Raw genomic sequence first — 21,566 nt, 5'->3', positions numbered from 1 at the left:
AAACAGTGACAACAAAAATGAGAACATCCTATGATGTCCTTAGGCTGTCTTGTTATGATTGTTTATATGGTAAAACAGCGTAAGTAAGCAAATCATTGCAACTGAAAGAGAACTGCATTTTTTGAAAATATGCTCACTACATAAAACAGGTTTTTGGACCTGTTTATAACTGCAGTTTTGTGCGATTTTATGTATGTAAGATGACCAGAATATTGATTTTTATTTCTTATTATAAGATATACTACTGTATGGTATAAAACAGCTACTGCTCTCTCTGAAACCTTGAAAAAGATTATTTGCAGTTCTTTGACAGCACTGTCTTCTATTGTTTTTCAAATGAAATATCCAAGAGTAAATCTTTTTAAGATCAGTGAAGAAAGAAAATGAGTAGTAAGTAGTTCTGAAATAATTCTGTTTCTTTTTTGGAGAAAGTACAAAGTCTTATGTTAGCGATTGAGGCTTGCATTTTTCTGTTACCACCTCTCCATTTGTGTTTGGCATTACCTTTTTAACTTTTTACTAAAACAGCCATCGGTTATCACTTGGCATCTCCAAGTGTTCGAGCCTCACAGGTTTTCAGCATCCCTGAAAAACCTGAGTATGAACATGATATTTACTTATGTTAAGTCTTTTTAGTATTGCTTGGGGAATCTCAGTGTGGAAATAGAAGCTAAATTACTGCACACAGACAAGATTTACTGCAATAATCACAAGCGACTGTCATAATTTTTTTAGAATTAAAACTGAGGAAAAAATAGGAAAATTCATAGGATGTAGAGCTTAGTCTTCAGAATTCCAGTAAAAAAGCAATATTGTGTAGATTTTTTTTTTGTTGTTTTTTTTTTGGTACTTAAATATGCTTTACTTTTTAAATACAGATAGAAACAGATTTAGGATACCCAGGAGGCAAGGCAAGAATAATTCACAAAGAGTCTGACATCATTACTGCTTTTGCAATCAATAAGGTGAGTATAAAGGAGGTGGGAGAATCTGATTAATCTATTTCTGTTGTTCTTCTACTTGTTGACCTCGTGGGTAGTGTGAATGTTCTTTGCAAGCTATCCTGATACAGCCTGAATTCTTAGTGCTCCCTTCTCTGAAGCAGTTCATAATTATCTTACAATAGTTGAAGAATTATATTGTAAATTATCTTCCTTTTATTGTGAAAGGATAGAGGGAAGGGAGAAGTGGTCTCTGCTTTTTCTTTAAGCTTGTGTGTAGGAGTTTTTATTGTCATTGGCAATGGAGGAAAAAAGTCCACTTTCTCCTGTTTAATTACTTAAGCCTTAAATGGAGGAATGAAGGGGAAACAAGTTGCGAGCACTGTAGCACACAGTATGAGATAGTTGAGTCTTCATTTTCCTGTGAGAGATGCAAGGAGAAACTGGAGATGGTTGAGTGGTACAAAATACAAATTACATACTATGCTGTCCCAGATAGCTTTTAAAGAGAAAGCTTCCAAGCTTAGCTAATTTAAATACATAGATCTGTAGGCATAAGTGTTTGCTACTCTATATGGATTAAGTGCATAGTTTAGCTACAGCTATACAAAAGCCAGCACCTGAGCAGTCCTTTTGGAGCTGTTTGTTGCATGTGATTTTTTTTTCAGGCAAATCGGAACTGCATTGCAATAGCATCGAGTCATGACATTCAGGAATTAGATGTTTCTGCAATACTGGCTACACAGATCTACACCTGGGTTGACGATGATGTGGAAATAGAAAATAAAGGGTATGCTGTTTCTGTTTCCAACACCGCATCTTGACTGTGCATAAGTTGTTGTTTCAAAGCACGGTATTTAGTCTTGTTTGGAATCTAACTTGTAATGTTATTTCATTCATAGGGCTGATGATTTCTTGGTTATCCACGCTCGTGATGATCTGGTAAATGTTCAGGGAACCACTCCGTATACTCACAGTAATCCTGGCACGCCCATTAATATGCCTTGGCTTGGTAGTACACAAACTGGCAGGGGTGCATCTGTGGTAAGTCACTTGTGAAAGAGTAGACGTATACAGTCCATCTTTTTCCCTGCTTTTGTTTGCTCAGTGTTCCTGTTTGTATCTTATAATTAGCATGTACATAAATGTTGCGTTTTTACTACAATAATTTTATAGCTACTTTTATAATGATGCAATTAATAGGCTAAAATACTGCATTTAATTTAATGTACATGAAATAAGGAAGCAGAAGTTTTACTAAGCCGTTTTATTTTTTTACTTAAAAATCAAGCTTGAGTGAAGAAGTTACAACTTAAATTGTTGCTTTTTAAACCAGCTGAGGCTAAGTGCAGGTTCTGAAGAGCATAAATTCAGGAGATGTCAGAAGACAATTCATAGAGATCAGCATGAAATGCTTGTCTAAAATATTGAGGTAGCTTTTAGCTTAACCAAAATCTAATGTTTCATTCTGATTCCCCGAGCATTCCAGATATTATTTTAAAGTAAGTACCAACTTCCACTCTGCCATTTTGTTACACTGTAGGCGTTCCTAGAAAGGATACTGAATGAACTCCTAAAGCACATTTCATAGGCAGGGCAGAGGCTTGCAGTGATGCGAGTTAAACTCTGGAATTGAGCAAATGAAACTTGGGAAAAATGGGGATTTCTGATTGCATAAGAAAAATAAAGAAGGCAATATTGCATAAATAGGACCAGCTACAAACATCATTTGTATTTTCAGCTACATATTGGTAACTTTAAACAATGTGGTTTTTTAACCCAAAAGCTGAAATCAGCTCTGTCATCTTTTCTTTGAAGAGCTGTGTGGTTTGCCACATAACTTTGCAGAAGTTCTATTAAATTTGGCCATTTGACTGATTAATGTTTTTACAGGAGGTAATCAATTTCATTATTTGACATTTCTAAAATAAATAGAGTTGGGGAGCACATAGTAAAGCACAGTTATGTCCTCAAATCTAAACTAATCCTTCTCATAATAAAGGTGACACTTATACAATGATAGCTTCTATTTTTATACAAAGATACTCTATCTGGAATAAACCTTGGGCCTGAGCAAAAAGGTACTGTGTGAGCTTTAGTTCTGATCAAATTCTAGTTCTAGTCTGACTATTGGCGTGCTTAACGTGGTCCTGTGCACACTTACCTAGGTGCTGTGCAGCATAGATGTAACAATGCAGGCCTGTTGATAGTCCCCAGGAAGATGCTTACTTGCAGACACTTAACTGGGCTGAAGTGCTTACACCAGACACCTTTATCCCTCAGGCTGCTGAACATAGATGTGCAGCTGGCCTGGATAACTGAATGAATTACATCTCATGACTTGGCTGCACTTCATAGCTTTTTACAGCTTAGAGCAGGCTGATAAGTGTGGTAGAATGAAAGAGCCATATGTTATTTTTTAATTTATATAAACAGTTTAATTTGAATATTAGGAGGAGTCAATAAGAAAGTAGCATTGAAACAATGCTGTTACAATACCTACATCTCTGCCTTGTATCTTGAAACTGCTTATCCCAATTATCAGTTTTCCAGCTCTGGTGATGTAATCAGGTGTCATCTGCAACTATTCCTGGAAGGCTTGCCACTTTCTCCTCTCAGTTCCGTATATAAGTACATATACAAGTGTATGTGTGCATATACAGTTTGTTTTTGTATTCCTCAACATACTAATTACATAATCTATTAATGCAAAGTGTTCTTATATAGCTTTCTGTTTCATATGTTGCAAAACTTTCTTTCCTGAAGATACCTGTCTATGCTTCTGTTGAATGCATTTGTTGTTAATCTTTGGACTTAAGTTTTGGTTGGCATTCTGTTTGACTCTGGCAGAGGAGTAGAGAACCAACCAGGAAATGCAGCCACAACTCCCCTGTAGGGAGAGGTTACAAAGGTACTGAATGAAGGACAAAGTAAATGGAGGAAGATATAGGGATTCTTGGGAGAAAATGGTGTTACTGAAATCTAGAGGAAAATCAGCTTCACCAAAGACAACATACTGTTGCTACTATTTGGTACTTTGTTCCTTCACATACTGCTTTTGTTCCCATCTTTTCCATGATTTACAATTCATTTAGTAGATCCATAGCCTGCTTTTCTTTACTGTCTTTTTAGTCATGTTATCTGTGGTTCACTTCCGTCAACACGGGAAACTAACTTAGTCAGCTAACTACATTTTATTAGCTCTGAGGTTTTTAAGTTGTTAGTCTTCACAGTTTCCACTTACTCAGTTCCTACAAGGTGAGGAGGCTCACTGCTAGATTCTTCAGCTGAGTGTGTTTGCACAGCGCTCTCAGTAGATGTTTCAAAGAGAGCACTGAAGTAAATAGTGCAAACTGTCAGCTCTATTAAAACTTGGCATCTTGTTGAAGAGCTTGTCTTTCAAGCTGGTATGACTGGCACAAATATTTGTCACTGTTTATCAGCCAAGTGTCAATATATTTTTTTAAATTATTCAGTCACAAAGCACCCAACTCCAGCCATCAGCTCCTTTACAGGGGAGACAGAACTAGCAGTATTAAGTGTTAATTACACTGATAGTTAAAGGATATGCATTTGTCTTCTAAATTGGAGGTGCTGTACCAGGGATTTGTGTTAGCATAGTCTTTGAAAGACAGGCCTCTGCAAGCTTGCTTTTTTCAAAAAAGGTATAGAAAAAATATAGATTAGGAGATAGTAATATCTATTTGTCTGTTGAATTAAGCAAGCTTTCCATTGACTTCTGGGTTAAAGTTATCATCAGTGAAACAGGTCAACCTATTTATTTTGGTGAAGAAGTAGAATAAGCCTGAATAACCTAAACACTATTTTTTCACTTACATAAGGAAATAAACAGAGAATTTAAGAGTATTTGATAGGTGTACATGCTACTGTTTGAAGAGTATTGTCTTCTAACATCTTGTCTTATGGGTTGCTAATGGGTTGCTTTAGTCCCCATTGTTTTACCAGGACTTTTTAAGGGTTTTTTTTCATTTGTGATTTTAAGTAATTATAGAAACAAATGAACAAAAAACCCTCATATTTGAAAAGTTTGTCTTTATGTATTGTTTTGAAATAAATTTGGATGACTGAGAGGCATAAGGCCTTCCCTTAAAGAAATATTGAAGCTTTGAAAATGGAATGATCTGAATCTGCTTCCAAAATACAGTCAAAGGATTAGAAGATAGCAGTTATCCTGCTAATTGAAACAACCAAAGAAAACAAACAACAGAACAAACCAACCAAAAAAAAAAAAAGGTCCAGAAAAAAACAGAAGGAAATAAATAAAGGCAGGAAATAAAAGAATGAAAGCACAATCTTGAGATACAGCAAGGGGAAGAGACATGCACAGAAAATCCAGATGCGTTTCCCTGATGAGAAATACCCGCATTGTCTTTGCAGCCAGGGTTTTGTGGATTGGACTTCTCACTTTCATGACTTCTTAATCTTCCTTGTCTAAAGTCTCCAGTCCTCTTTGTGTACTGAACTCTTGACAGTGAGAGGTTAAACCAATCTGGAAAAACAGAATTCCTGGTAGTGTGTCTTACGCAAAGAAGAGTTGTGGAATTCATGGACAAAAGTGTTGAATTTAGGAAGCGAAGTCACTTTAGGAGCAAAAGTTTTGGAACTTAGGAACAAAAGGAAAATCTACTGGAGGTATACTTGCAAAATTATTAAATGCTTTTAAATAATACTTGATTTAACAATTACTAGGTATTTTGTTTATTCTAGGCTTCAAATAGTAATAAATAAGTTACTTTTCAATCAATTACAGTACATTAACTAGACTTGAACTAATATCTTCCCTCCTATTTTTTACTTCTGTTAAAGTTTGTTTACCTCTTTCTTTACATGCTTCTGCCTCTCTCTTGCTTATCTTACAATATTCAGGAATATTCCAATAAATTTAATGGAATCAGAAAGGAATTGGCAAGAAAAGAGGTAAGACTGCAGCCTAAGGAGTGTTTGTACTTGGATCCATAAGTCTCTGAAGCAAAAAATTAATATTTGCCACAATATATAAAGCTGCAAAAGTATTAACATCTATGCTAGTCTTGGAAGAAACTGTCTTCTGAATTTCTGAAAGCAGTACTTGCTTTCAGTAGGAATTCTGATAGGAAGCAAATTATCTGACATGATTAATTATTCATATTCAGTAAGCTTTTGTTAGGTGGTACTATGTTAATTGCTTTCTATTATTTTATTGAACAGATGCTCAAGAAGGCTATTAATAATGTCAGAAGAATGGCTTCTCATCCAACATTACCATATTGTAAGTTCAGCTTTGTGTTTCTTTAACTGAAGACTGTATATTGTAGAACAGCCTTTGCAAAAAAGAGATCTTTTTTTAAATCAAATGAATATTGTTTTCCTTTATTTTGACTTGCATGAAGGATAGAATGATAAAGCTGTATCAGTAGCTCTAAATTTCATATTTCAGTGCCACCTCAATATAATTCTTAAGTAATTAGTAGTAACTAATAGTAACTGAGTAGTAACTTAAGTAATTGAGTAACTGCTCAATAATGTGTGAACAGCCAGGGTTTAAGCTTCATCAGTAAGTTGATAATCCTACAGCTGTGCTATGTACTGTGGCCGATGCTGTGGCTTTAGCAATTTGGAGGATTGTGTGAGCTGGTGCAAGTCTTGTTAAGATTTTAGAAGAAATCTTCCTGCTGATGTTGAGAAAGGTCAGTTCACTGTTTTCTATTGCAGATCTGACAGGTGCTCAAGATGGCAGCGTAAGAATGTTTGAATGGGGTCATGCACAGCAAATCACGTGTTTTCGGTCTGGTGGCAACTCAAGGGTAACTCGGATGAGGTTCAATTATCAAGGAAATAAGGTAACTGACAATGCTTTGTGTTTACTTTACTCTCACGACAGAAAGTTGTAAATTAACTGACATGCCATTTTCTCCAAATTCGAAGGAGTTTCTCTGAATTGTGAGAGTATTTTCTGTGTAACAAATACATGCATATTTACAATTTATATCTCATTTCAGTTTGGAGTTGTTGATGCTGATGGATATATAAGTTTGTATCAAACAAATTGGAAATGTTGCCCTCTTACAGGGACCTCACCAAAACCGTATTTGGTAAGTGGAAAACTAAGCTTGCTTCCATAAAATTCTGTTGTGCTTTTTTGTTTTCTTACCTCTTCAGACATATTAAGACTGGGCAGGGATTGTTCTGATAACCAGTATTAATCAGTTTTTAATAGTGCATTGTTACCATTCTGTAATCTATTTGACAATTTGTCAAACTCCCATTATACCATTAAAGCTGGAGCGTAGAAAATGCAATGTCATAGATGAAATAACCTTAATGTTCCATAAAATTATCAGTAATTGACAGCTGTGAATTAAGCATCTTGTAAATCAGGACTGGAAATATACTGCCCTGAAAAATCAACAGTTTCAGAAGGCATGCATGCAGTCTCATATCCTGTGTTCTTTAAACCGTATTCAAAAGAACCCACCTTCCTGTGCAAGTTTAAGCTTTCATATTGACAGTAAATCTGTGTCTCTGTGATTAATGATTTGTAAACTGCCCTTTCTCAGACCTGGCAGTGCCATAACAAAACAGCCAATGACTTTGTTTTCATCAGTTCATCATCTTTGATAGCCACAGCTGGCTTGTCTTCTGACAACAGGTAAGAACTTACTAAATATTGCTCTGATAACATATAAAAATATGGTGCGATGTTTTCTTTCCCCCCCCTTCCCATGTCTAGCTTCAGCTTTCTGGTGGTTCTCCTTATGCAATTTAACAGCAACATTCATACTCCTGCCTCTTTCTTTTGGGGTACACAGTGTTTGCACCTACATTTCCATGCTAAAGGTGATCTTACAGGGAAGCACAAAGCCTCTGTTCATGTTCCCTATGAGTCTGTCTTAAAGTTTTATTGATAGATTTAGGTAGACTTGCGTAGCTCTTTGGAGAACACTTAAAATAAGTTTGGATTAAGAAATATCAAGAGTAGCTAACATTCAAATGAATTCAGCTACAAAAGCTTGTAATCTCAATATGAATCTGTAAACATAATAACCAGTAGTAGAAAGGTATGTTTAACTATGAAAGTTATTTAGAGTCTGCCCGAAAATACTAATTTTATAAGCTTGTTTACAGTGCTTTATCCCTGAAACAATTTCTTTGTGGTTCCTGTGACTTCATTCAAGTATTCAAAATACTTGGTAGCATTACTCACTTAATTAAAACTTCTTTTTTTCCATACAGAAATATTTGTCTTTGGGATACTTTGGTCTCCCCCACCAATAGTCTGGTGCATGGTAAGTAAAATACATCAAGGAAAATATTTGATTGGTGTAAAAATAAAAATGAAATAGGAGATCTGCACTCATGGCGAAGTTATTGGGATAATTCTAATACAAAAAGTAAAACATCTTTCTTCATCCTGCATTAGCTGTAATCTAAGAAGAGATTATTGAGAAATATCATGGCTCTATGTAAATGGTTTCTTGCCATTTCCTATATCTTTGTACTGCAAGCACAATCCCTGAAAACCAGAAATCTAATTGCTTCAGTCTTAAAGATGGAGTGAGTCTTGTTTGTTGTGATTAGCATATTCAGAAGACAATAACGAAGATTATGAAACTGTAAAAACAGTATTTTTAAACAGACTTTCTAAGTCTGCATGGATATGCATCCATGTTCTAACTCCAGCTTCCTGTGGTTGTCTTTATTTAAGTCAGAGGCCCCACTCAACACTAATGGTACCATAAAGACAGCATTAGGCCTTTCCAGGTGTATCTGGAAAATATGAATGCTTTTTAGGAGCTGTTATGTATTTCATTGCCTCTGTGAAAATTCTGCCCTGAAAAGCCATGGTTATGAAGTTTTCTGAACTCACAGTTCTCTGAGGTTAAGTGCATGCAACTTTCCTAGGAAATTGACATTGCTTTTTGTTTTCTTTTTTAAGGAATATGTTTGACAAACAATATGCAAACAGGATTTCATAATCATGTAGTTACTTTCAGAGTCTAATTTTAAGGATGCTCTTAGTGCTCTGTTTCTTTTAAACAGACAGCACATTTTTGCTTTCAAAGACTGTCCAGTTCTATGTCATTTTTATTTTGCGTTATGCCAAATACACTGTGCAATGTTTTAAACATGTAAACAAGAACTGCTTCTGTAAGTATGCTTCTTCAGATGTAATAAATGCTTAGGCGGGTTGCACTGATTTTATTACTACTACTTTGCTGCTGTGAAAAAGAACTGAATTTGAATATCTGAAATGCAGGTTTAGGCTTAGAGAGTCACATGAACTCCTGGTAAGTTTGAATGCTTAGGCATATTTATATGGAGCATGAAATTTCTAAACACAGATTAAGAGAAGCCTATGAACTCTTAAGTACAAATATTATATGTCACATATTAGGACTTACAGCATCTAGTCTCAGACATACTGAATTTTGCTCTGGTAACTGTAATCTTTTACTAAATCTACTCATTTGGAGGAGTAAGCACACCCCAATAAATGTGTAAACATATCTGGTAACTCAGGAGGAAACTTGCTTTGAAATAATTATTAAAGAGTTTGAAAAGGACTTGTTTCTGGTCAAGGCTTAATAGCTTGTAGGGATAAGGAGGATATTTCTTTCCATACATGTAGTAATTTCTTCATTTGTGACTACTGCAACTTCAGGATGTCTCATACAAGTCTTGGTTTGCATATATGTGGTACTGAATGAAGTTTAGCAGGTTGTGATCAGTTGCATTACAGCTTCAAAGCCATTGTTTTTACCATCCTGATCTTTAGAAACTGATGGCAAAGTAATCTTAGTACAACGTGTTCACTTAAATTGCTTTGCTTTGGCTTTCAGCTTTTGTCTGTCATGATAGTGGAGCAACTGTTCTAGCATATGCTCCAAAACATCAGCTGCTAATCTCTGGAGGGAGAAAAGGCTTTACGTGTATAATTGACCTTCGCCAAAAGCAGCAGCAACAGTTACTCCAAAGCCATGATTCTCAAGTCAAAGCAATTGCTGTCGATCCTACAGAAGAGTATTTTGTCACGGGATCTGCTGAAGGCAACATGAAGGTACTAATGGGGAACAGGGAGCGAAGAAGTGAAGATCATGAGACTGTGTAAACTTAATAATAAAAACTCACGTGAAACCCTACTGCACTTGAATGTGGAATGGTCAGATGTCACGTTCAGTTCTGAACCCTGACTTTCACATATACTGCTTTTGTTTAGAAATATTGTTCTTACCTCACAGTCCACTTTAGTTAATATTACCTTATTATAGAAAATGAATATTAATATTCTATAACCATGTCATTATGGATTGCTGCATACCTTTTCTCTCATAATTAGTGTGAGAAAGATCAATACAAAATGTACTCTAGTTCAATTTTTCCGTGACTCATCACTAGTGAGCTTTAAGATCCTGGTAATTATTAGTAATTATTATGGGAGCTTAATGTTTTGATGCTTTTTCAGGTATGGAGTCTGTCTACGTTTAATCTTCTGCACACTTTCATCAATGAGCATTCTCGACAGTCTCTCTTCAGAAATATTGGGACAGGAGTCATGCAAATTGAAACAGGACCAGCAAATCACATACTCTCCTGTGGTGCTGATGGAACAGTAAAGATGAGGATCTTGCCTGATAGATTCAGCCCATTTAACGAAGTGTTAAAAAGTGATGTCAAATTCATGATGTAATATTTTTTGTCAATGCAGTGTGTAACATTTAACTTCTGCCATCCCTGAAAATATTTTTCCTGAAACTAGTCAACAAAGCAGATGTACAATGACAGCTTGTGCCACAAAGATACTTTTTTTTTATTTTATATATTTATTACTTAGATCTTTCAGTCACTTCAGATTCTGATTGTTGTCTAAAATACCTACAGGACTCTGAATTATCTGTTCATAATATACTTAAGATGTTTCTGAGGTGGTTTACTCTTCCTTTTAGGTAGTTATGTTCCTGCCTGGAGTGTACCATCTGCACATAGCCTGTGTTCTACACCTGGCCTTTTTCTGAAAGTAGGTCCAGATAGGAACCGTAGATAATGTTATTCTCTCACTGTGGCAACCTTAGCTGTATCTCTACTTGTGTAGTTGGCCAACAATAAAAACTTATACCTCTGTGTGAGAAAGAAGCAGTCTATTTTACTAGATACCCCTACTGTATCAGAAACTGGCCATGCAGACATTAATATGAGCCACTGTCTGTCTCCATTCCTGGAATCCAGGCTGTTTACCTCCTTAATTCACTTGGTCTCTTTCCTATGATCTAGGGTATGAGAAACTGAAGAATGTTCTGTGACTTGTCTTCTGTTCCATAGCTTGACTCACTGCCATCAGGATGGCAGACTTAGCTTTTAAAAGAGAAATATATTTTTAACCCTAAACACTCCCTTTACAAAAATATGTACATATTAATGGATTATCTTCCTATTAAAATTGTCAAGATTATTTGTGAGGCTTTAGTTTGATGAAAAAGTACAGGAAGATACAACTTTAGAATACTGCATTAGAATCTCCTCAAAGAGTATTTATTTGCATGTCTGTAGAGGAAAAGAAATACTAATTTATTTTTTACATTTTTTTCCAGTAAGACTTTATTTAGCCCAAAGATACTCAGCTCATTCTTAGCACTTAACATTTTTGTTTGTCTGCTTTTCCTAAGTACTTTACAGAAGTAAAAAAAGGGAATAAAAAAATCAGCAGAGTACTTTAATATGTTCACTCTTTGTACTGTACGTTTACATCTGGTTTAAAATGAAAGGAAAATATATTGAAAAGAATACTTTTTTTTTTTAATTTTTATTTTATTTTATTTTTTGCCAAAATATTAAACTGCATAACTTAAGTGTTTGACCAAAATATCGAATCTGTATTTTGGTTTATTTTTCCTGGTCTGTTTCAGAACTTGAGAGTTCGACAGAGGTTTAATTTGTAAACTAGATATAAGGCTGGGTTACTTGAATGCCAGTGGTGTACTTTGTACTAAAAGATATTTTGTGAAATAGAGCACCAAGACAACAAATGTAAAATAAACTCGTCAGATTAGGAACTATGGGGATAAATAAAGCATAGTAGAAGTGAAGGGCTTGTAAAATGAACTTTGTAACGTTCTCAGGATGCTTTTATCTTAAAAATATAAGATCATTTAAAAAGATTTTGTAAATTGCATTAAGGTCATTTAAAATGTATGTTTCACAAGTTGCAGTGGAAACACTAGGAAGGTTTTTATGCACATAACCTGAATTTTCGAATTGTGCAATAAAAAAAGAATGTGAATACTCCACCACGAAAAAACACGACAGCATTTCAAACCGGTACAGCTGTTCGGTGGTTCACTTGTGATTGTTCTTCCACTACTCTTAGTTGTAGATTAAGATCAAAATTGGTATTAGAACAGTTTAAGTACAATGATGGACCAGAAAAGCGACTGATGAGAAGCGACTTCGCCTTACAGAACAGACTTGCCAACGTGTGTCCTGTCTGCTCAGTGATTCTAATAACTTCTGCTCCTATTAAACAAGGAAGACAACGGGAGTTATCCTCAGCACACTCCTTCAGAGAAGCAGCTGAAACCAACCTGGGCTTACAGCTGCTTGTATACATGCATTAGTTTTATGCAACCTTTGAACTAAGTTATATTCAGAGAATGTGCAAAACAGTGACAGCATTGTATAATGATGTCCTTGATGTTTTGTTCTGAAATATGTTTGTGTCTATTTCATTAGGTTTAATATTTCAATCTCAGTTTATTGTACTGGTAATCACAAAAAACTGTCCTTCCATCTGCAAACTGAGCAGACTTTATGTAGAACATGCCAAGGCATACAATGCTCTCATTTTTCTGAGTCGAGCTGCACTGTGATTATCCTGGCAAACCTGTGCTCAGACCAGAAGAGTAAGGACTGTGAGCAGGCATTCTCAGCAATGTTTATAGTTACCATAAGCTACTCTTAAAGTAACGTAAAGTCACAGTGTATTTGCCCATACCTTCATAATAGTTCAAATAAATCCTGCAGAAACTCAACTTTCTAGAATCCCATGTTGCTGCTACTTCCTTTACAAATCAGTTGAATGCATGTATAATGCTAATTGATGTTTAACAATTATAAGTCATTCTATTGGTAGCTTTCTTGTAATAATGGAATCAAAATCAATTAACTTCTGTTGTAACAAAAACTTTTCAAAGGGACACTCTCAACTTTAGTCATTGGGAAAAAAAAAAAGGAGCTTCCAGCTGATGCCTTAACAGCTTCCATTGATTTCAGTCTTTTCAGCAATTAATGCTTTCTCCCTATTGCTATGCAAGTTACTCAGAAGGTCAATATTGGCTGCCTAGGGTTCTGTAAGAGGTAGCTGTATGCAGAAATTGAACTTGAAAATGAAATTTGCACTCTCCAGTACTTAATCTCCAATAACTCCATGTCCAGACAAAACGACTTGGTTGACAATGTCCCTTTTAAATATCACAGCCTCGTAATTGTGACTTGTGTTGGTCCACGTAGCAATACATTCTGCATCCGGGTTTTCATTCTCGTCTTGTTGATTCAGTTACCTCAAACAAATTTGTGATACAAGTTCTTCACTGTTACTGCAGTAACTTCTGAGAGTTAAACTCTGGCCATCTGGGTACTTAAACTGGCTTGCTGTGTGCTGTGAAAAGCAGATAATTCTCAGCTGATGTTGCAGGGATGTTCATGGGGAAGGATGAAGCGAGTGGAATAGACTTAGGTTTTGTACCACGCTGCTATGGCACAAGCTGAGTTTAGGTGTTCTGATGCATTTTAGAAACCTCGCTGCCACTTGCAGGAAATAAACTTCTGGGGATATTCAATGTGAGGTACCATTCCCTTCCTCCTAAGAGCACCTGTTGTTAGATTAGTTGCAATAGTTACGAAAAACCATGATTACAAGAAAATAAGCTCGGATACTGGATATGTTCTCCAAGATAATTTTTTGAAATGTTTATTTTTACTAAAAGTAGCAAAACAGCCTCTGATGGCAGGTTCAGCACACTGATCAAATACTTTATATAAATAAAGATACTGATTTAACAAGTTTATTGGTGTTTATTCCTCTCCAGTTTTAACTGTGAAATCTGTATGGTTTTGATCTTTCCTGTCCATTTCTGTGTCGTTTGTTGCCGAAGCTTCTCATGCTTTAACTTGGTTTCAATTGCTTTCTAATGTCTTCCTCTAAAATTCAGCACATTACTTAGCTGTCAGCTGCAGTGTTTTGTCCTGTTTCTCAGTGGCTGATGGTGGTGGTGGTACATCCTGTTGTTTTTATGGGTAAAGCTCACTTTTTGTTTTTAAACTAACAGAATTCAAGCCCTCTACCTGAGAGTGTTGTCCAAATGCTTCTTGAGTAACAACAGCCTTGGGGCTGTGAGCACAGCCCTGGGGAGCCTGCTCTGTACTCGCCACCCTCTGCCAAAGAGCCTTTTCCTAACCCACCCTGCTGACCAGCTCTGCCATCCCCATGCTGTGACGAGAGCAGAGGCCACAAGGCCTCCCCTCAGCCTCCGCTGCGCTGAGTAAACCAAGGACCTCAGCTGCTGCTCACACTTCTTGAACCATGCCCCATGTTCACAGCCCCTCTCTGGATGCTCTGTAACAATTTTATGTCCCAGCTGTATTGCGGCAACCAAAACTACCCACAGGTGCTCAAGGTAAGGCTGCACAGTGCTGAGCAGGACAGTCCTGTGATGGGTCTGATGTACCCTAGGACAGACTGCTGTCAGCCACAGCCCCAGGTCTCTTTCCTGGGGGATACTCTGCAGCTTCCTGCCCCCATACACAGAGCTGGGGTTTCCCCATTGCAGGTGCAGAATCGGGCCCTTCATCTTGTTAAATTCCACGTGGTTGATTATTGCACAGCCCTCTGGTTTGTCAAGGCTCCTCTGCCCTGGAGGGAGTCAACAGGAAAGACCTAGACCTAAAATGGAGCCCCGCATAACCCCACAAGCAGTTGGCCACTCGCCTGACGAAGCCCCACTTGATGTAACCCTTGAACCTGACCCCCCCACCGGCTGTCCACATCGGTTTTTTTGCCCAGATATTTTGACCGTGAGCGTGCTGTGAGAAGCAGTATCAAAATCTTAACTCCAGAAAGTTTACATCAGCTGGCTTCCCCTGGTCAACTGGATGGGTAACACTGACATCAAAGGAGATCAAATTCATTAAATGCTTTCTTGAGAACTGGGACAATGTTTGCCAGCTTACATCCACCAGGGCCTTAAAAGATTTCCAAGAGCACTGAAAAATACTTGAGAACTTGTTTCCTCTTTGATTACCATGGAATACATCCCATTCAGCCCCATAGGCTGACGTGCATCCAGCCGGAGCAGCGTGCTCTGCACAAGGTGAGGGCTGGCCATCAGCCTGTTATTACCACAGTCGTGATTCTCCAACTCGCAGCTTCAGGAGCATCATAAACCATAGCTGGTCTTGAACACAGAGATGAGCAAGGCTTTGAACACTTGGCTTTGTGTCTGCAGCCTTCAAGTAACACCGTGAATCTCTCGTCCGTTTCCTGTTAGCGTGTTTAGAAAAAAAAACGTTTTGTTGTCCCTCACAATACGGACAGCCTTCAACTCCGGCTGCACAAACTGTCCCTACGGTGCCCAATAGTTTCTCTGTAGTCCCACACCGCCCTGCCTCTCGCAGAGGCCGAACCTTGTGACGTTCTATATTCCGCGGGTACTTAAAAGCCAGCAACCCGCATCACAACCAGTTTCTCACGGTAACTTGCCAACTACTTCCCCGCCTGCGGCTCCCCTCCCGGCCGGGCGGGGCGGAGGCACAAACGCCGCCCTTCCTGCCGCTCCCGCGCCCCACGAGCGGGGCCGTCTCCGCCGCGCCCGCACCGCCGGGGTTCTGCCGTTGCCGCCGCTTCTCGCCGCCGCCGCCTCCCGCTCCAGCGCACACAGTAAGTGCCGCCGCCACGCGGGAGGCGCGGGACGGCGGCGGCCCGGGTGGGAGCGGGACGGGGGGGGCAGGCTGGCCGTCCCTCCTTGGCGCTGGGGCGGCGGGCCGGAGAGCGCGGTTTGTCCCGGGGCGACGCTGCGGAGCGGGATACGGATGGTTCCGAGCCCAGCGAGGCCGTGCGGAGGGGTTCGGGGCGGAGCGCGCCCCGTCGTGTCCCGGCGGCGGTGCTGCTGGACGCTGGTAAAACGCTGCTTCGGGGATGGGTGAGATAGCGTTACCGAAAACGTGGCCGGTAAAAGTTTGTGCCCTCTTCCCATACGCTGAGAAGGTGGACCGTGGTTCTGTGAGCACCCTTCCAGTGAGGAGCTAGGAGCTTTGCTGGTTCTGCTCCTCCGTCTGCCTGCCGAGCCGCCCGGAGCTCCTGGCAGCACAGTTGCGGGGTGGGCACAGCAAAACGGCGTCACGGCGCGACGGGAGGGCAGCCAGCTCTTTGAAACGGTAGATAGCGGAGGACAAGGGAAAATGGCTTTAAGTTGAAGGAGGGGAGATTGAGGTTGGATGTCGAGGGAAAGTTCTTTACAGGGAGAGCGGTGAGGTGCTGGAACAGCTGCCCAGAGAGGCTGTGGATGCCCCGTCCATCCCTGGAGGTGTTCAAGGCCAGGTTGGATGGGGCCCTGGGTGGCCTGGGCTGCTATGAAATGTGGAGGTTGGTGGCCCTGCGTGTGGCAGGGGGCTGGAGCTTTGTGATCCTTGAGGTCCCTTCCAACTCTGGCCTTCCTTTCCTTGTCACAGTGCTGGCACTGCTGCCATGCGTTAGTAGTGCAGGATGGTCATTGCATGTGCTTGCAGACCTCGTTTTTATCTTTAGTAAGCATGTACTGAGTGTTAAACGAACACAGTAGATAAGCTTTATATTGTCTTGTTTAAAGAATGAGAATGAAGAGAAAAATCCTCCGTGAGGGAATCAGCTGCTCAGATACCCCAAGAAGCTGTTCTTCGCTGCTTCCCAGCGTCTGTTTCCAAGCTGTGGGAAGCACTGTCTGTCTGTCAGATAAAATGCATAAACGTGTGTTGGGACCAGGTAGGAAACCAAGTCCAGAGTGAAAGCATTCCTTGGCAGAAGGAAGACTGAGGCCTTTCTTTGGGAGGCAAAGCTGGGGGAACTGGGAAGATGAGTAGAAGTGGGAAGAAGGAAATTGAATGTTGAATATTCTTGTTCATTTGTATATCATTTGTATCACCAGAATAGAAGTTAGACTGCGGATCTTTAGAGGAGCAGTAACTGCATAGGCATGAAATGGAAGTCACTTCATGTTTGCCGTGGTGACAGGAAGCTGCTTGCTTCCGTTGAATAGCAACCAGCATCATCTGACTGCAGCTATAGGCATCAGCACACCATGTGGCTTCGTCGGCCTGCTCTGAGTTATCTTTGAATTCTTGGTGCTGGGTGAGGAAGCGATTGCTGCTTAGAGCAACCAAGAACAGAATTGAGTGGTGGAGGAGCCTGGTCATCTTCTTGTTAGGCCAGCATGAGATGTCTGATATCTCACAGTCCGTAAGCACATAACGTGGCCCTGCCTGATGTTTTTATACGATTGACAGCAGCACCAAATAACAAATGATAATGTCTAAATGGTACCTGAATAATAACAGCTACAGCTTTATGATGAATTTTCTTCTAAGTAGCTTGTATTTACTCTTAAGTTTACCTCTTAATAGCTATTTTTCTATCACTAGAGTTTCCCTTGGGTTATTTTAAAGTAGTTCTTACATTGAGACAGATCCAGAAAAAGGTATTTAAGGGGATTTTGTCAGAGTTGCACAGTGATATTTGTGGTGTTTGGGAATTGGGTAAATTCAACTGCATTGCCTGCTTCATCTAGATGGCTGGGCGTGTTGTTTTCAGTAGTTCAGTACTTTCTATCTGCTTCTGCCTGGCTCAGTTGATTTTATTATAGCAGTGTGCATCACAGAGATGAAGATACAAAGCACTTGGACAGTTGTTCCTTCCCTCCCTTTTTTCTTGCTGTTTTTTGTATTTCCCCTGTCTAGCTGGGCTATTCAAACCAATTTATTTTCATCTACCCCAAGTGGCAAATTTCTCATCCTTTCCTTAGGTTTTGGGTATCGGGTTGATCAGATCACAGGGAAAATGCACGGCATAGATCCGAACAGGCTGTGGTGATACAATTTCAGCCATGCAGCGTAGATTAATAAATTCTAATACTTCCATCTCTCTTTTGAAAGTTCCATTTAGAAAATGCTGTGCTCTAGGAGCTGGAGAGTAACATAGGGACTTTGTTAAGGTTGCGTTCTCTTGGTTTTTCTTTCTGTTCTTGCAGCATTTTTCAACTGCGATGCAGCAGAAAGTCCAGTCCTCTATTTCAGGCTGCCTTTGCAATCAAAGCAAGTGGGCATGGCTTCAGATTAGTTATGGTTTGTTTGTTTGCCGTCGGCCCCAGCATCCTCTGATCACAGGACCCAAGGAGCCTCCTCCATAGTTGCCTACAAGTCAGTGCTCACACCAGCACTTCTTTCGTAGCTTGTCTTAATCTAAGATCTCATTTTATTTCCAGCGATCGGGCTGAGTATTTCTAAGGCCCCAGAGTATTTCACTTTGAAGCCTAGTTTCTACAGTAGGATCAACAAAACTTGCGACTCTTTTGACTTGCTTGAGTGGTAATGACTTTGACTACATGAAATATGTGGTACACATTTTAAAACTCAGTGCCTTCTTCTTGCTCATGGAAGAACTTGGTGGGGATTGCAGTTCTGTCCCATGGAGGTGAGGTTGGTTTGCTGGCGGTTCCTGGGATTCCTGCTGAGTGCTGGCTGAGAGTTTTGCAGCCATCCATTTGATGCAGGGTGTGAGCAGGGTCTGTCTCTGTCCCTTCACAGCAACATATTTGGTTTGTTTAGAGGCCAACTCTGATGCCCCAAAACCTACAAGGAACTGCTGGAAATGGTTTTCGTGAATCTTGATTCTTAACACCTGCATCAGTAGCAGAGTTATTATAGTGTGGCAATTTGAGATCACCTAATTATTTGAAATAACCTGTGTCAAGGAAATACTTTTTTTGTTCTGTTTTTCTCCTTCAGTGAAAGGCTTTGGTGTAACTTTATTTTTGCTTCTGCTTTGATAGCTGAGCACTACTGAAGTGTCTGAATGCCGTGCTCAAATGGGCTGATCTTCAGAGATCAGGAAATAGGAGAACAAAGCAAAAGAAGAGTGGCTGCTGTTCCACAGTTCGTGATTTTCATGCTTTCCTTCTTTTAGTGTCTTTATTTAATATTTATACTTCAGCTACTTGCTAATGAAATATTTTAATAGAAACAATGAGGTTTGTCCTATGTATTGCATGGTCTGCAGAAGCTGCTGAGGCCCAGATTTATTCAGATTGTCTGCAGTAAATCATTGAGCTGAAGGAAAACAGCAAGTAGGTCTGCTCAGTGCTTTTCCTCTGTGCATGAAATACGTGGAAAACGATGGAATACATTACTGAGGCTGTTGGGAGGTGGAGAAGCAGCCCTGAGAGAGCACACCTGCACAGCAGGATTGTGGAAATCTTTGGAAGCTGAATACAAGTGCCACTGCAGTTCTGGAAATTAAATCCCAAAATAAAGAACAAAATGTATTTGAGGTGACCAGAACTGTTCTGTGTCACATCTCTGTTGGGCGGAGGTGTTACTGAGCACTCCAGATATCAGCACATGGCTGCTCTCATGCAGTCCTACGAGAAACAGATTCTACCTTTGTGGTTCTCCATCCATAACTCAGTCATTGCTATCACTGTTGGGTGAGGGGGGGACTTGTTTCTTAGGAGCAGTGGCACAGAAAACATCAGCCTTTGTACTTGGCTGCCAAAGTGGACGGTGTGTCTGGATTCATAAGCGTTGGTGGGGCTTCACTTTCAAAGTCTGTCTTGGACTGCAGCCTCTTTGCTCCTATAAATGGTCCATTATGTAGCAGAAGGCCTTTTCCCTGTCAGATGTAAGCAGCAGCACGGTCCTAAAATGAGATTCAGCTTTTCTGATTGTATGCACAGTGAATAACAGCTGCGTGACTTGCTGAAAGTAGCATAAGCTTGGTCTTAGTTATGGTATTACTAGCATTTCTGACTGCTCTGCCTTTTTGGAAGGATGTGGTAATGATGTCCGTGTCATCTGAGGCTTAATTATTAGAAGACATTAAGTATTAAGATAGGATTAGAAGCCTTTTGCAAACTGTACAGAGAGGAGACAGAAAATATAAATGGAGGATGAAGTGTGAGAGACAAAGCAGAGCTTCTGTCAGGAGTCTGCTCAGCTATCAAACGGCCACAAGTACAGTTAGAACAGGCAGTCAGTACCTTTGGCTCTGTAGTTATGGCTGTCAATACAGCGAGATACGCAGTAACGTGGCTCAACAGCTTTTTTTCTGCCTGCGCTAGCCGTGAAATACTGCATTGTTTGTGTGACTAAAGCTGTCATCTGTCAGCTGGTGATACAAACTGACTCCCATGCATCTGAGATGAAGGACAGATCTGCATGGGCAGGATGACAAGTTAAAGATTTCACTCTTGTTTTTCTTCCCCTCCCTCATGCCTTTCAGAAGTTAGTAGGAACAATTACGCAAGGCTGTGCAGTTCTTCTGAAGTGTTCTCTCCTGCTGAGCTCTCAGGTGGGTTCAGGATGAGCGTAACACATTAGCACTGCAGTTCTCAACGTAACTGCAAATAGCATCAGAAAACATCTGCGTTGGCACAGCCTGCAGGGATCATTGTGTCTAAATCCTGGCTACACACAGGACCACAGAGAAACCAAACTGTACGTCTGAGAGTGCTGGCCAAATGCTTATGCAGTGTGGTGAGTTTCAGGGTTGTGTAAACATGCTGAAGGGAAATTGATGTATTTCCCTTTGTTTGACTTCTGTGTTTTTCTATCGCTGAGTAGCATTTGATATTAACAGTGGTATGGATAAATGACAGAATCCTCTAGCATCCCGTGTGATGAAATCATATAATGGAGTGGATTTGTCTAATAATGGTGTATACGATCCTTCTGTGTTTCTGTGAGCTTCTTTCTTATTTCCTACTGTAGGCAAATTTACTTCATTGCTTCTAGGTACACTGACTTGTTATCCGTTAAAATGATCTCTGCAGTATACTTTAATGTATTAGATTGTCTCTGTGTTAAAAAAAAAAAAAAAAACTTTGAATCCTTTTTTTCTTTAAACTTTGATGATTTATTAATAGAGGCACATAACATTGGATAGCAGCTGAGATGCAGGTAATCACGGAATCACAGGATGGCTTGCATTGGAAAAGTACCTAAAACCTATTCATTTCCAGCCCCCCCCCCCCAGCAGTTCAGGCTGCCCAGGGCCCATCCAGACTGTCCTGCTGCACCTCCAGGAATGGAGCACCCACAGCTCTGGACAGCTGTGCCAGGACCCCCTGAGTAAAGAATTTCCTCCTAACATCTAACCTGATTCTGTTCTCTTTTAGTTTGAAACCATTCCTCCAGTCTTCAAACTGCTGAGAAATTTCTGTAAAACATGCTGTGAATTTGCATTGTGCTGATCTGCAAAGCACTGTGCTGATCAGGGGAAAAGAAGGCATGCTGATTGCCACCAGATGCTTTCATGCAGTTTTACCGACAGTATTTGATGTATGAGCCATCATCAGTGTGGAGCTGGATAGCTGTGAGCTGCTCAAAACA

The 21,566-nt window shown here is 39.8% G+C and overlaps 2 protein-coding genes across 5 annotated transcripts in view; both read left to right on the top strand.

Moving 5' to 3' along the window:
- The window catches only part of DMXL1 (Dmx like 1), a 72,399-nt gene extending 58,405 nt beyond the window's left edge, over positions 1-13,994 (top strand). For 2 of the 4 annotated variants that reach the window (XM_042882816.1, XM_042882814.1), the window contains 11 exons: positions 879-965; positions 1,610-1,731; positions 1,844-1,985; positions 5,829-5,879; positions 6,150-6,210; positions 6,654-6,781; positions 6,941-7,033; positions 7,499-7,590; positions 8,175-8,227; positions 9,782-9,999; positions 10,405-13,994. In XM_042882816.1, the coding sequence (XP_042738750.1) occupies positions 879-965; positions 1,610-1,731; positions 1,844-1,985; positions 5,829-5,879; positions 6,150-6,210; positions 6,654-6,781; positions 6,941-7,033; positions 7,499-7,590; positions 8,175-8,227; positions 9,782-9,999; positions 10,405-10,629 (1,272 nt within the window). In that variant the 3' untranslated portion in view covers positions 10,630-13,994. The remainder of the gene's footprint in view (positions 1-878; positions 966-1,609; positions 1,732-1,843; positions 1,986-5,828; positions 5,880-6,149; positions 6,211-6,653; positions 6,782-6,940; positions 7,034-7,498; positions 7,591-8,174; positions 8,228-9,781; positions 10,000-10,404) is intronic. The other 2 variants (XM_042882817.1, XM_042882815.1) reach the window with 1 other exon arrangement.
- A 1,828-nt stretch (positions 13,995-15,822) lies between these two features.
- TNFAIP8 (TNF alpha induced protein 8) overlaps positions 15,823-21,566 on the top strand; it is a 46,311-nt gene continuing 40,567 nt past the window's right edge. Inside the window, exon 1 of the mRNA XM_042882842.1 lies at positions 15,823-15,867. Coding sequence (XP_042738776.1) covers position 15,867 — 1 coding nt within the window. The 5' untranslated portion in view covers positions 15,823-15,866. The remainder of the gene's footprint in view (positions 15,868-21,566) is intronic.

Source organism: Lagopus leucura, unplaced genomic scaffold (assembly GCF_019238085.1).
Source record: "Lagopus leucura isolate 7727_CA_CO unplaced genomic scaffold, USGS_WTPT01 Super-Scaffold_100036, whole genome shotgun sequence".
Taxonomy (NCBI): domain Eukaryota; kingdom Metazoa; phylum Chordata; class Aves; order Galliformes; family Phasianidae; genus Lagopus; species Lagopus leucura.
The sequence above is the reverse complement of the archived record's forward strand: the minus strand, read 5'-3'. Positions and strand labels throughout refer to the sequence as shown.